The sequence below is a fragment of the Lissotriton helveticus genome, chromosome 9, assembly GCF_964261635.1.
Source record: "Lissotriton helveticus chromosome 9, aLisHel1.1, whole genome shotgun sequence".
Taxonomy (NCBI): Eukaryota; Metazoa; Chordata; class Amphibia; order Caudata; family Salamandridae; genus Lissotriton; species Lissotriton helveticus.
In genome coordinates this window covers 142,168,473-142,184,132 of record NC_136070.1, presented here as the reverse complement: position 1 = coordinate 142,184,132, position 15,660 = coordinate 142,168,473, and the positions used below count along the sequence as shown (strand labels likewise).

Sequence of the window (15,660 nt, the reverse complement as noted above, 5' to 3'; positions counted from 1 at the left end):
TGAAGAGATGTGTCTTGCAGGGTATACAGCCTTTACAACGAAACTTTTACAACGAGCTACCATTACAGCGCAACTTTTACAACGCAAACTATTACAACGCATAGCGCTGGGGGGCGCTCTAGGATAGGGAATAGGTTAATTTACTATCCAATAACCTTCCCTACTATCCACGGGGACTGTAGTTGGAATAGTAAATTAAACTATTCACTATCCAGCACCCCAAAGCGCTATGCGTTGTAATGGTATGCGTTGTAAAACTTGCGATGTAAAGGTAGGCGTTGTAAAAGTATGCGTTGTAACGTCATACAACTGTCTTGCAGAGTCAATGGAAGGAAACGCGTGGAAGAGGCCTCTGAGCAGAGTGCGTGATGTGGAAGAGGTTGTGGAACAGGGTGAGAATGCCCATTTAGAAAAGAGCTTAATGATTTGGGGGATGTTGTCTATGAAATCGTTTTTTGGTAGGGAACTTGGTAGATGTGAAAACATTCTGGGAAACAGCACATTATATTTGGTGAACTCCCCCTATATGAAAATGTATTGTTTCTGTATGTTGCTGTTGACATGACTGGACGTGTCTTTGCCCGCAGTGCCCAGCATCGCTCCGAGGAACGTCCGCGTGATCCATGCAGACTCGGTGCTGGTTTTGGAATGGGAGGAGGAGAACCCTGACCTGGAGGACGACGTTCTTTTGGGGTACAGGCTACAGTGGGCTCAGGACAACGTGACCCAGGTAATCTGGCAGCTGTTAGGAAACATCTGACACACGGCAGGCTTTCCAACCGCTCTTATGCATCTGCGAAAAAGTAGTTACCGTTCATGGGGCATACTGGTAACTCTGGGGTGCAGTCTTAACGGGAAATAAAAGTGAGACCTGAGGTTTCTTTCAAAAATGTGGAATTACCCAGGAATCATAATTTTGTGTAGGATTTCCTCCAGGTAATTCCTTATTTTTCTCTGGATTTTCAATCAAAACTGGCTGGAATGAAATCTGTTGGAGAAACACAACAGCTTCACTGCATTCCAGTTTAGCTGGAAATTCCAATGCAGCTGGGAGTCTCTTGACTGGTCCAATCGGACTCAACCAGGCAATCGTAATCGAGGCCTCACAGTGTCCGGGTGACTTCCTCTGAAAGCTTATGAACCGTACTACTTTAGGGTACAAATGTAGGTTAGTACAATGAAAGTTATCAACCCCTGGAGTTTTCTAGGAGGGGTTTGTCTGTATATACATATATCATTGGTCTATGTTCATGAAAGCAGCCCTTCGGCAGGTATTTTCCTGGGCATACACCTGCACAGCGTCATCGGGCTCACACGTGGGCAGCACTGTTTGTTCTTAGGAGAGTGTAATAGTACAGAAGAGTGGCCCAGAAACAATCTGTCCATCCTGTCTAACGATGGCGACTGGCTACTAAAGTGAATTAGAAACTGCAGTGGGCATAGTGATTTCTTTTTTTTTCTGTAGACAGGGAAACCTTCCCCCCTATAAACACATGAACGTCTCTGTCACACCTCCTCTCCATCCCCTCTCATCTGTCCACCACCTCACGGTCCCAATAACACTTTTCCCTTGAGCAGCTCCTCACTGCTGCAGAGTTGCCCCATCCTCTGTGTAAGCCTTACCACCAGGCCCGGTTGTGAAATTGACCACAGCCAAGCTTGTTGAATGAAACTCAACCCAGAAAGAAAATACGCCCAAACCACATTATAGCAGCATGTGAGGTAATGTTGGATAAACATGGTGCTGTATTCATTTCTTTCTGCGTGGCTTTTCTTTCTTTTTCCTCGCATTTCCTGTTTTCTGCTGTGCCTGTGCCTCTTTGTTTCCCTCTTCTGCATCCACCCTCATTGGGCCTGTTTGCTTTAGAGGCACTACCTCAGTTTGTAACCTGGAATTGTTTGTTTAAGGTCTGGCTTTACAGTGCAAATTTCTGCAACACCTAGACGCTCATTACTAGATTACTGATACATTCTGCTATATGTTGTAACTCCTGTTACCACACACATCGGAATAATGGCTTTTCAGATGAACATCGACAAGACAAACTTTTCCAATATTATCTGGGGTGAGGACAATCTCCAGTATTTATTGTAACATGCAGATTTTGGTGCAGTAAGCACTAAAATCCACGTTTTCCCTCAAAACTGGTGATAGACGAGAATGATCACATTGATAAATATCTAACACTTCCTTGTCTGTTTTGATCATAATTATAGTACTCGATAGTGGCCAACGTGTAATGAAGGTCTTAATGAGGCCATAGAGCGGCGTTGGCTCCACCTAGTGGAGTAAAGCTCTCTCACCCTTCACAACTGGCTGGTATATTATTCTGCCTCCTATAGAGGGCTTGCATTGCCATGCTTCGGGGACTATTTTACATCTCAGAAGTACTCTGAATCGTCACCTAATAAATTATTTATCTCATAGATACATTGTATACAGAAAGTAGTCGGTTTTTTCCACTGGGGCAAACTTTTCAAAATGTTTAATCAGGACTCAAAAGCATGCCAAACCTATTGGCTTTGCCTGTGCTTGTTTCAAAAGAGTTTTTAATCTTTAGTTGTATCCCTCCCTCGCCCTTTGAATCTTTATCTATCCCATTCCCTCCTCTTGACTCCTTCCACTTCTTTGGCCTCTATCTCCTTTCTTTCTTTCTTTGTACAACCCCATTTTTATTCTCAGTCTATCCCTCCTTTTTCCTCTGTCTTCATGTTCTTGCTATTTCTCACTCCACATCTTATTCTCTGTCTCTCTCTCTCGTTTACTCCCTCTTTATCATCTCTTTCATAGGGCATTCTCTCAGTCACCCTTCCCCTCTTCTTCTTTCTCCCCCATTTCCCTATTTCTCTCCCCTCTCTTTCTCCTCTTCTCCTTTGTCTTTTCCCCTTCTGCTCCCCTGTCCCTTTTTTTTTTATTTTTTATTTTTAAAGTTTTATATAGCGCTGGCTAGACCCGGAGGTATCAGAGCGCTTTACATGAGCATCAGATCATAGTTACAGGTTACATCGTTACAAAGGTTACACAGTTCTTAGAGCATGGCAACATAGTTACTTGTAAGGTCAAGATAAACAATAAGCACAAATACGTAAGGGGAAAAGTAGGCAAGGTGAGAGATTCAGGGGAGGGGGGTTGGCGCAGGGGAAGTAGACAGATAGTGAAGGCGGGAAAGAGGAGGGGAGGGTGAGAGACAGCATGGGGAGAGGAGGGGAAGGGTGACGGGGACACAAACCGGTAGACGAGTCAAGGCAACGTCCAAAGTCCAGTAAGCTGTGATCCTAGGGAAGTGGTATCCCTTCCCTATCTCTATTGCGAGAGGTTCCCTTTACGCAGTGGACTCTCTCAGAGGGGTCTCTGAGACTCCAAGGCCTACATACTGGATCCTTCCCCAAAAAGGGGAGAGGGAGTGCTTTGGCAAGGGGTGCCATACCATACCTCAAGTGTGAGTGGCTCCCTTGGCGCGGTGGACTCACTCAGCGGGTTCGCTGAGACTCCAGAGTATAAATATTGGATCTTTCCCCAACAAGGGGAGAAGGAGTGCTTAGTCAAAGGGCACAAAGGACAGGGGGGTAGGCAGAGTAGCAGGCAAGGGGAGAGATTCAGGGGAGAGAGGATAGGAGCTAGGGAAGAGACAATAAGGAGAGACGAAAATAAGTCTGCCTAAAGACCGACTGGGTAGGTGACGACCAAGGAGGGAATCCACGGCCCATCTCCCCTATAGATAAACCAAGTAGCTCCATTGGGCATCAGACAAAATAGTTTGGAGTTTTATATAGCGCAAACTAGAACCGAAGGTATCAGAGCGCTTTACATGAGTACCAGTTAGGTTACAGACGGACACATTCATTTTTCTAAGGCACAGAGAGATTACGCAATTTGCTCAGAATCACAGAATGTTGATCGTCCCTGCCCAAGACTCGAACCAGGTTCACGGGCTCCAAGGTGGGCTCCAAGGTCGACCGCCCTAGCAGTTAGGCCACATTCTCCCCCCTTCTTTTTTTTATATTACCATCCTTTTCTCTCTTCCCTTCTTCACTCTTACCCCTCCTCTCTCTTTTTCAAGCTTTCTCTGTTCCTCACATCTGTATTCTTTCCCCGTCTATGAAAAAGCCAACGTCTTCCTCCCTAGCACACCTTATCAGCCTTGTCTTTGATTAAGTGGTTTACATCACGTCAATAAAAAACTCTTTTATGAAACATGCAGTCTTTTGTTTTTCCGCCCATCCATGGAAGTTAACCCCTTGGCTGCGGGGCACATTCCCCTGCTGTGCTGGGGGGAGGAGGGGCGCGCACAGCGCCCCGGTGCTCTTGACGAGCTCAGCTCGTCATGAGCCACGGTTCTCGTGTGCTCATGACGAGCTGAGCTCGTCACGGCCGCACCCGTTTTCGTGGAACGTTCAGCAGAGCAGGGGAATTATCCCCGCGTGTGAGCGTTCCACGGCTCATGACGAGCTCAGCTCGTCATGAACACACGGGAACTGTGGCTCATGACGAGCTGAGCTTGTCATGAGCATGGGTGGGGTTAATCCTAGTTTAGAGCCCTGCTGTCAGCTGGTATTCACCACTCTACGGTAGACACAGCTCGGCTGCTTCACCTTGCATGATGTGACGTCATTCTGAGAGGCTGAAAGTACAAAATGGAAACAGTAGAGTTGAGGAAATTTACAAATATCTTCAAAACCAGCACACCTCATTGGTCTGCGCAAACCTTCCAGGTACGATGCCTTCAGTACTTTCCGAGAAGATGAAATTGATGCCAGTGAAAGCCGTGGTAATGAGAAGACCATGTCCGAAAATAATTTGACTTGTTAGCCTCTCGAATAACACAATCTTTTACTGCACTCAGTCCACATACAATGAGTGTCCAGAAAGATTTCCTTTTATTTTCTTTTTAATTATTCTTAAGGTATCAAAAAGTACTATTATAGCCCTATAGCCCGCCGTAGCGGGCTATACCGGCTATTAAAGGCCCGCTGCAGCGTTAAAAGCCTGAGCCGAAGGCGAGGGACTTTAACAAGCTTGCATGACTTTAATAGCCGGTATAGCCCTGCTACGAAGGGCTATAGGGCTATTAGAACATTCTGCCACTTGAGGGCAGAATGTTCTAACAAACAAAAGAAAGCCTTCAGGGAGTGCAAGGAGATTGAAATCCCCTCGGCTCCCTGAAGCCTTTGTTCACAGCCAGAGCTCTGAACTAAGAAACATTGGAATGTTGGAGCTCCGGGCATATACCAGCCATTATAAGCCCGGAGCACTCCATTGTTTTCAATGGAGCTACCAACATTCCAATGTTTTAATAATGGTTAACAGTTCATACAATTCAATGCTTTGAGTCCCACTGTTCTGTTGCGGCAATCCGGAATCTTTAAATGCAAAGGCTCCGTAACAGAACCAGTCCTGATTTCTCTCGGCGTCATCCTATGTAGCCTGGCCCTTTGCTACTCTCCTCCACCTGATGCAGTCCAACAAGGGGCAAGAGGCAGCAGTGACTCAAGGATTTGGAACTTGGCTAGAAAGAGGATAGGGTGACCACTCAATTTAGGAGTCATGAGTCTCTCCCACCATGAAGCTATGTCAAAGCACTTTCGGATGAGTCTAAAGCACAGTACTACATTTGCAAAACAGATAAGTGCCAGGGCTCTCGTCAGGAGGCCACTGCAGCTTGCAGTACTCATTGCCACTGCCAGAACTGCCAATGATAGTAACAACACATCAAGCTCTTGCAAATGTGACAGTTCAGACTATTCCAAGCCCTCAAAAGCTACAAGAAGGGCTTGGGCGGCTGGTAAATACTAATTTTTAATCTATATTAAATTCATAATTGACTGTTGTTGTGCTCATCTCTAAATTAGTCAGACAGTGTCAACTTGTGGTGGACTATCTCATGTGCAGGTGTTGATAAAAACCACTGGCTCAAATTAAGCACTGCCAAGCCACAATCTTTCTCCCTCATCAAAGGGGACTATCATGGGCCACAGTTACAGGGAGAGAACAGAGCAGCTTCTTGGGTAGGTGGACGAACAGTTATACTGGTCCTTTTCCATCCACCAGAACTAAACCTCTGATATTGAAAAATCAGATAGCAGAAGCAGAGACCAGAGAGCTAAATATCCGAGACAGTATTTCAGGAATTGATGGTTCACCAGTGTTGGGTGCTGGGACTGACATGAGCCTGTGTGGGTATTTGAGTTGCTTTGGCATAACTTGTGTCTTATATAATATTTCTTCTGTTTTACCAGGGAGAAATGTTAGTACATGGGACAATAGCCAACCTGACTGCATGGGACTCCCAGAAGGATTTCATTGCGCGAGTGTGCATTCTGAATTCAGCTGGCTGCGGCCCATGGAGTGAACCTCTGTTCATGACTCCAAGACATGAAGCAGGTAAGTCAAGCCCATCGATGTGGAAATGGGACCAACTACTAACCCTTCATCGCAGCCCTTAAGGTCTATCTCAGTGGCGCTGGGTACCAGTGGTGTCTATCAGGCTTCATGCCTAGTGGCAACGCTTTGTTGCATTATGTGTATAATTTACAGTCCCCAAAGTGGATAAGAAATAATTTAGAAGCAAAGCAGCATCTCCATCTCTGTCAGTAAACCATTTAAATGTAATAGTCTGTTTCTGGTTAGAGATTTTGTAATGACTTGGGAAGAAGCTTCTCTAGGCTGACAAGAGACAACAAGACCTAGGGACACACTATGCATACTGTAATCAGGATTTCTGTCAGACTCTTTGTTCACACACAGTATCCCGCCTTAATAAATGTGTGTTGTGTTTGCAGCAAGTTTGTTAATAAGTCATTTAACATATCTAAAGCTGATTCTGAACTTTGGGGAATGTTCCAAAGAAGAGGGGGGTTGCTTAGTTTTAAGATAGCTTGAGTGTTGCGTGTCACTCCTTGATATTCTGATCCCTTACCACATATTCCACTGCTCCTCCCTAATTGACATCTTATTTTTGTTCTAGGAAGACAGGGACAGCTGAACAGCGGAATGTCCTGGGTACCGCTGGTCTTGGGCATCCTTACTGCCCTTGTTACTGTTGTTGCTATGACCCTAATATTCCTTCGAAGGAGAAGAAAAGAGACTCGCTTCGGGTAAGAGTGATAGCTTGGGTTAACCTAGCAATGTTCAGTATAGTGACTGCTACCCATGCCACCCATGGTGGATTCATGTGCCAGTGTGAGGCTGGTCTCCATCAGGGGTACATAATGTTTTATAAGGGTGCTGTAAGCCACCAGATAGTGCCTGGAAGCGAATTGTAAGGGAAATCCCACCAGACACTAGCCTTTGGTGCACTATGTTAAGAGAGAGAGGCAAGACTAGGATGAGAGGTCTAGTGAGTGAAAGCAGAAGAGGTCAAGGCAGGGAGACTACTACATATGAGTTATATATGAGGTGCAGCAGCTATATAGTGGTCACCGTCCTAAAAACAAAACCTCCCAGCATAATTCAGAGGACAGTCATTAGCACTGTTATCCATCACTACAAATAAAGGGAGGACATAAGCAGCGCTTATTTTAGTGAAGGAGGATTTGGTTCCTTTTGAAATGAGGCGTGAGGCCGGGCTCAAAGTAAGGTCATATCCTAGTTTGAATAGTTGCCATAGGCTCAAAATGTTGCTGTCTTATATATGTTTGAAAATCCTTTGCGTTCCAGTTGTTGCTCGGGTTTACATTAGGCCAGGAAGTCTTGAATGAAACATTATCTGGTTACTGTAGCTGATCCCTGGCGTGTGGTTGCAGTGGGTTGTTGACTCTTGTCTTCTCTCCTATGGGTTGGAGTCCACTTTGGCCAGACCCACCCACCATCCTAGTCGGTTGGCTTGCTTGCCTTCTCAACAAAGAACGAGGATTCAGTGGCCATGGAAACCCACCAAGCTCTAACCCGTTATAGGCATTCATCAACCCATGTACGAGTTCTGTTGCTTCTCTGTCCCTTCGTACAGGGCTTTACCCTGCCTGTACCCACTCCTGTAATCACAGTTTCAATCCAATGGGAGGGGAACCCAGCATTTTAACTCAGATATGTTAGGCCCACATTTGGTGGCGTAGCTGCTTGGCCACTTACCCCCAGGAGGGAATCATGGATGTAGGAGAACCATGCCTTCTGCTGCTGCCCCCTGTGACTTACCACATCTGTGTACCTATGGTATGTGTCCATTTCAGGTTCAGTCAATCTGACCTGTCCCAAGTACAAAACATGCATGTATCGTTTCCTAAATATTGTAGTAGGGATAAATAGTTACTCTATTTTAAAGTTTTCTAATTGATTTTCTTTTGTTTCAGAACTATCTTCGGGTCTGTTTTGGGTCATGGAGGACCAGTGGTCCACTTTACTGCTGCCAGGACTTTCAACCGAAGAGGTCCAGAGTTGATGGAGGCAACATGTAGGTGAAGATAGGGTGTGAGTGTTCTGTGTAAGTCTTGTCTACATGCGGCAATCAACCCTGCCTGTTCTGGGCCTTTCAGATGGGTGTGCCATAAGGTAATAGTTCTGTTACACCTATCCTTATAAGGCAGCTCCTGAAATGATCTCTCAAATGTAACACACTTGCTCTGTCTTGTGTTACTTCTAGGCCTCAGTTTTTTGTGAAACACGAAATGAAAAAATGCCACAAACTGCATTTTTCTGCTTCCTTAAATTTTGCTAATTCATGCTTTGTGGGGTTTTCTGGTATTTCACTTGTGAGTGCAGATATCAACCAAAAAGTCAGCAAAAACAGCCAAATCCAATGACATCTACCCAGTAGAGTACATTTGTGTAAAGGCGTGGAAATTGGCTCCTGCCACACTTTCCTCAGTGGGCGGATTTTAAATGTTTCAGTGCACTTGCTGTGCCTGTGGATATGCTCTTTGGAACTGAAGAAATCATTTGAAAGCAGGAACTTTGCATTGATTTTGTTGCCGCAGACATAGTGGCTTTTTTCTCCAGTTGCACTCCTTGTCCCCTAGTAATTATTCCAATTTGCTGTTTTTTATGGTCAATCTGGCGCTCCCTGCTGATGAAACCCAAAGCAGCAGGCTACTATTGCCTTTCCATTTGACCAGATGTGTTAAATAGTGCACTCCTAAAACCTGAGCCCATGAGAACAGGATCCATACCAGATTTTCAGAATCACCACTGACCATGCATATAAGTTCCATTTTGGATTCATTTTATCTACATTTAGCCATTGTGGGTGTCCTTTAATGGACCAGGTCCTAATACACCAATATTGGACAACCCAGTCTTAAAGTTAAGCTGCCAGGATTGTGTCGTGTGAACAGCTAATGAGGATTTAAAAACCCTCTTACACTTGAAGTAAAACTTTGTCCTTTAGTTAGTTCTGTTTCTCTGGTCATTTAAAATCTGGTATCTTAGAAGATGTGGGAAGCATTAGTTTCAGGACTAGAAGAAGCGGGCACTTCTTTGTCACAGTACAACAAGTATGTCTGTCTCAGAGACTTATTATCTTTGTTTTTCTGTTTTCAGTGGACAATGTGGGCATCAGCAATGACTTGAAGGGCAGACTGCAGGATCTCCTGATCCAGCCGCAGCAGTTTACACTGGGACGGACACTTGGCAAAGGTGAGGCCTCAGGAGCAACATGGGAAGACTGTAATCTGCTCTTTATGAACAGGGCTCTCTACCCCCACACAGATGAGCACTGGTTTCACTTGGCCTTGGGTCCTACCTTCTATAACTAGACCCTGGGGTATAGAGCTTAGAAATGTGGAGAACCTTGAGACCATCACGGGTGAGTAGTCGCGCTATACAAACCTTGATTGTTTGATTGAAGTGTCTTTTGGAAACAGCGACCCTGAAGGCCCAGACAATGGTAATGTCATTAACAGGAAGCCCGGCACAATGCCCGTCCAATGCATGATATTATTAAGGACGTTGACTTTAGTATAGTGTCTGCCATTACATCACTCAGAGTCGCATGAGTAGTTATATAAATGGAAGTAGTATATATGCATATACAGATTTTAATATGCTGTTTATTACCATTATTGAGTTGGGTCCATGACTCACAAGCGGTGTAGCCGTGAGCGATGGCCCCTCTCCTCAGTCAACTATGGTAATAAATAGCATGTTGCACTCTGTATATGTGTAACCATGGTTTATAGCATGGCATTTTTCGAGTGTAATTGTTTTAACTAAAGGACTTGAAGCTAAACATGGATAGAAGGGTGTTATATTTGCAGATTAAGTTAAATTCACACTGAAAAGAGATTGTGACTTTTAAGAGTTGTTTCCCTGTGTAATTGTTACATGCAATCTGCGAGGCAGTAAAACGTGTGCATGCCATGTGCGCGCCAGTAAAAAGTGTGCATGATGTCTGCGCGCCAGTAAAAAGTGTGCATGTTGTCTGCGAGCCAGTAAAAAGTGTTCATGCCATCTGCGAGGCAGTAAAAAGTGTGCAGGCAATCTGCGAGAAACTAAAAAGTGTGCATGCCGTCTGTGCGCCAGTAAAAAGTGTGCAGGCAATCTGCGAGACACTAAAAAGTGTGCATGCAATCTGCGAGGCAGTAAAAAGTGTGCATACAATTTGCGAGGCAGTAAAAAAGTGTGCAGGCAATCTGCGAGACACTAAAAAGTGTGTGCACCAGTAAAAAGTGTGCATGCCGTTTGCGAGGCAGTAAAAAGTGTGCATACAATTTGCAAGGCAGTAAAAAGTGTGCAGGCAATCTGCGAGACACTAAAAAGTGTGCATGCCATGTGCGCGCCAGTAGAAAGGGTGCATGCCATCTGCGCGCCAATAGAAAGTGTGCCTGCTATCTGTGCACCAGTAAAAAGTGTGCATGCCATCTGCGAGGCAGTAAAAAGTGTGCAGGCATGCCATCTGCTCCAGTAAAAAGTGTGCATGCCATCTGCGAGGCAGTAAAAAGTGTGCAGGCATGCCATCTGTGCTCCAGTAAAAAGTGTGCATGCCATCTGCGAGGCAGTAAAAAGTGTACAGGCATGCCATCTGTGCTCCAGTAAAAAGTGTGCATGCCATCTGCGAGGCAGTAAAAAGTGTGCAGGCATGCCATCTGTGCTCCAGTAAAAAGTGTGCATGCCATCTGCGAGGCAGTAAAAAGTGTGCAGGCATGCCATCTGTGCTCCAGTAAAAAGTGTACATGCCATCTGCGAGGCAGTAATAAGTGTGCATGCCATCTGCGAGGCAGTGTGCATGCCATCTGCGTGGCAGTACAAAGTGTGTAGGCTATCTGCGAGACACTAAAATGTGTGCATGCAATCTGCGAGGGATTAAAAAGTGTGCAGGCAATCTGTGAGGCCTAAAAGTATACATGCAATCTGCGAGGTCTAAAAGTGTGCATGCAATCTGCGAGGCCGTAAAAAGTGTACATGAAATCTGCGAGGCTGTAAAACGTGTACATGTAATCTGTGAGGCATTACAAATTGTTCTACCATGCCAGTTTTGCTTTACTCTGGTAATAAAAGTTGACTTTTGCACTGTAGTTAGAAATGTGTGAATGTGCATTCATTAGTATAGTTACTCTGAATAACATGTTATTGGGCCACATTTATTTTCACTGCCATGGCATTAAATCAAATCTCGCTAGGCTTGGCCCTATTACAGAAACCTGGTATATGGGTAATCAGACTTTGCTCTAGTCTAACAGATATATTTTTAAACCCGTATGTAGCTCATGTATTCTTAGTAAATGAATAAATGTTTTAACAACGAATTTCTATCAAATAATTACCCTTTTTCAAAAAGACAGAGCAGATTATTTTTGCACAATTCATTTCGCATATGTAAAACTCCCTGGTCAAGCTAATTTTGACTGAAACATTGTCTGGTCTGTAAACTTTAAAAAGTGGACAAAACGTTCCTTATTCTCTTGTTATGTAAACACATCAGGCGTTAAGTGATACAAGGCTGTACCATGTTTGTTCCATTCCCTATTATGCAAGCAGCAAACTTGCTGCAAATGAGCATACGCTCTTTAATTGTGCCCCTGTGAATTGTGTTTTTAATGCTACCCTTGAAATGTATAGCTCATGTGTTCTTAGCTGTCACCTGAGATGATTGTAGGACCCTCAATGAAATAAAATGGATTTTTTTGTAATGTATTCCTGGAAATCGAACTCTCTTAGGTTTTATAACATTCCCCACAATCATCAGTGATTCTGAAAGGACATCTGGCTGTGAGCAGTTAATCTTGATTTGTTCAATTTCATTGTAACGTCCACTACTCAAATTGCATAATGAATGCTCTGCTTCTTGTGAACGTTAAAAGCTCTTAATTTTGTACGGAGTAGTATTTGTAATTCATAGGAGGTGTACATTTTGTAACATTTTTAGGCCTCTAAATGATGTGTAATGTGCGTTATGCATGGGACGAAACTCCATTGTTAGTAATAGATTACATCACGGGGTGGCCAACTTGTCTCAACCTTTGCTCCTGAACTTCTTCCACATACTATTGAGAGATTAGGGGAAGGAACAAGTAAGGAGATGAAATATTTTCAAAAGCAGCAGCCAGGTTACTATATTACTCTCGGTTGAATGAAATGTCTCATTGCACCAGGATGTGTATTGTACTTTCTATATAGAAAACTAATATCATGGCTTTGATGTTAATGACGTACATTGAGGTCTGTGTGGTACTCACAACAAGGGGTGTGTGCGAGGGTTGCACTCACCACCCCTTTAGTAGGACACACAGGGTCGCTGGTAGAACTTTACTTACATTCTAACTGGATCTTCCACATTTTGTTCCTTATTGACCAGAAAATTGTATATTGTGCCGTCTTTAATTTTCTCTTTTTCAGGCAATTGTTAGGTGTGCATTATAGCACTCTTCTAACATTGCATCTTCAGGCAGGTCTCCAGTAGCCCATCAAGTAAACAATAAGAGCATGAGTTAGAGTTGTGTGGTGAAGGCCCTGTTATTCGGGGAGAAAGTGATGATCATGGCGGAGAATACACCCCGGCAAAATGATGGCGGATGAAATTCCTCCAGGGGCATTTCCCTACTGGGCTATCAGTTTCTTCACTATTGGGGGTGTCCCAGATACCCCACAACTCCAAATCACGCCTTTAATGCGAAATTTTATTTTTATGTAGTATCTTTTCTGGTGGTCTGATTAAGCACTATTTGGTAATGGGGGTTATACAGCTGTGGTTATTTCGTGTGATATCACAAAGCTAACGCTACGTTTTTGCCCACTTTTTATTATCTGTGCTGTTATGGAAGACAGAAGAATGTAATTAGAAATAAATATTACATTACAATCCTACTACAGTCATACTCTTTGTAGACTCGTGGTGACTTTGATTGTTCTGTCCCTCCTGCCATGAGTGTTTTTCCTCTGCTTGTTTCGATGATCTGAAACAACTTTCACCGTATCCTCTAAGTTAATACGTAATGCCAGTCGCTGCCTTGGTTGGCTGCCATAGATCTGTGCCATATTGATGAAATCACTAACATGGCCGACCATTAATAATCTGCTCTCTCTGGTTCCCTCTCAGGGGAGTTTGGGTCTGTCCGGGAAGCTCTTCTGAAACTGGAGGATGGCTCGTTCCAGAAGGTGGCCGTGAAGATGCTGAAAGGTGAGAAGCTTTCTTTGCAAAAACTGCTCTTTCTCAAGGTGCAGCCAAGCCAGTATGGCACGACATAGAGGCAATTGTGTAAAACTCTGTGGTCTTCATCGAGGTGGGCGTTCCCCATGTAATTGGCAAGAATCGGCCAGAATCATTGAGGGCAAAATTAGTGGTGAACACAGCTTTGTTAAACCATTGTACATTGGTCAACACTTTAAAAAGACCTATAAATAAATTATATGGTGGTTGGCAACACAGAAACTCTAGACTGCTGCTAATGAAATGCACAAAATGTTTCAACCAATACCTTACAGAGATCTGGACCCCGAATCTGGGAAGCGTAAACATCTTGCAAACTGTATCACCAAGCCTACAATTTTTAAAGTTGAGGCTGGCGTTTTTACTAATTTAAACCCATTAAATGTAATTTTCTAAGTCTAAAGGTTATAACCCAGTTAATAATATCACAATAATGAGCTGTAGTTTTTGACCATCCTTTATGGTTCTTGGCTTCTAAGTAGAAAATCACCTGTGGCGATTGCATTACTGTCATTTTTTATGCATTCATTTACACAGGCCGTTTGCTGTTGTTTACCCACACAATATTTACATGATGTAAGGCATTGTTATGGCATTTCAGTTTTGCATTGTTTCTGAAAACCTGGGAGAGTGGTACAAATGTGCAGTTTACCGGTATCACAAATGTTACCTTTACTGCAGCACTGTGAATGTCATTTGTAGATGCACTCTTCTGTGACTATGAGTATTGCTTTGTACGTGTAGCTATCAACTTATCTCTTGTGTGGCTTCCCATGGCTCTGAAATGGAAAGCCTAGTCTCTTGCACAACAATTCATGTCTGCACCCTGCTCCCTTCAGTTAAGACTTATTTTAAATGCTTCCTTCCTGGGTGTGCCATTCTTCACCATTTCAGATCAGGACTCTCTCCATTGGCTTACTAAAGTCCCCTCCTTCCGCACCAGTTGCCCTCAGTATTATCTGCTTGCATACACCCATTGCTTGTCTGCTCACTCCATGTTCCCTGCACCATCCATTTTGCTGTCTGCCCATTTGCTATGGCCCAGTAGAGCTATCCCCATTCCCTTACAGAACTATCACCATTGCTTGGCAGCAACCCTAATTACATAGCTGCGCACCCCCTTCAGCTGCCAAAGCCCCTCCCAATGGTTCCCTCCCCATGGTCAGCAAGTGTGTTCACGATTGCCCGCTAGCACCTTCATCATGTTCCCAATACTTAACTGCATCCCCCATACTGCTGAGGAGGGCCCATATTAGCCCATCCCATTGCCAGGTCTAACCTCTATATTTCCTGGTTATGCTTACCTGTCCTATCACCTGGTAGCCTGCTTCTCTCATTGGCCAGGAGCACCAACCCTTTCTTTGTGCCTAGCAGCATCTTTCCATTGCCCAGCAGATCTTTCTTCATTGGTCAGCATTGCCATCCTAATTGTCTGTCACACCTTCACCACTGCCTTCATCATCATTACCCATCAGTGTGTTCCCTCCTTCCTTGTAATACCCCCTATAGCCCAGCAAGGATCTTTACTGTTGCCCAGCAGAGCTTTCCCAGTTCTGCACACAAGAGTCTACCAGTGACATCACTATTACCTGGCAGTCTTCTCTCCATCACATGGTTGTTCTCACAATTACCTGGTAGTGCCATGCACATTCTTGCTATTATCCTCCATAGTGCTTGACAGACATTTCCTCAGTGCTCGATAGAGGTCTTCCCAGAAACGCCCACTGTTCCTATTAAATCCGTCCCAATTGCCAGATGCAGCACGTTTCACCTCAATAGTATTGCCAAGTGGTTATCAATTGCTAGGCATTACCGAGTTTCATCCGTCAGTGGCCACCCTTTCCAATCTAAATTAGCCACACTCACCCCCTTCTTTTAACAGAGCCCCTTCCCATAGCCATGCAGAGTGGTCCACCATGTTAGGCTCTGCTTTGTACTTTCAGGACCCATAAGTGTATTTGAATAAAGTCTGAAAGCATACTTTAAGAGTAATGTGTGTGCCATTAATGAATACCCAACGTTAGCTCTGGGTGTTGGAGATGCTGCGCAGTGTTACAGCACGTCCACTAGTACTTCAATCCTC

At 44.2% G+C, this 15,660-nt stretch overlaps 1 protein-coding gene across 1 annotated transcript in view; it reads left to right on the top strand.

Moving 5' to 3' along the window:
- The window catches only part of TYRO3 (TYRO3 protein tyrosine kinase), a 395,592-nt gene that overhangs the window by 287,373 nt on the left and 92,559 nt on the right, over positions 1 to 15,660 (top strand). The window contains exons 8-13 of the mRNA XM_078659652.1: positions 588 to 730; positions 6,238 to 6,382; positions 6,966 to 7,095; positions 8,287 to 8,387; positions 9,473 to 9,568; positions 13,467 to 13,547. Coding sequence (XP_078515778.1) covers positions 588 to 730; positions 6,238 to 6,382; positions 6,966 to 7,095; positions 8,287 to 8,387; positions 9,473 to 9,568; positions 13,467 to 13,547 — 696 coding nt within the window. The remainder of the gene's footprint in view (positions 1 to 587; positions 731 to 6,237; positions 6,383 to 6,965; positions 7,096 to 8,286; positions 8,388 to 9,472; positions 9,569 to 13,466; positions 13,548 to 15,660) is intronic.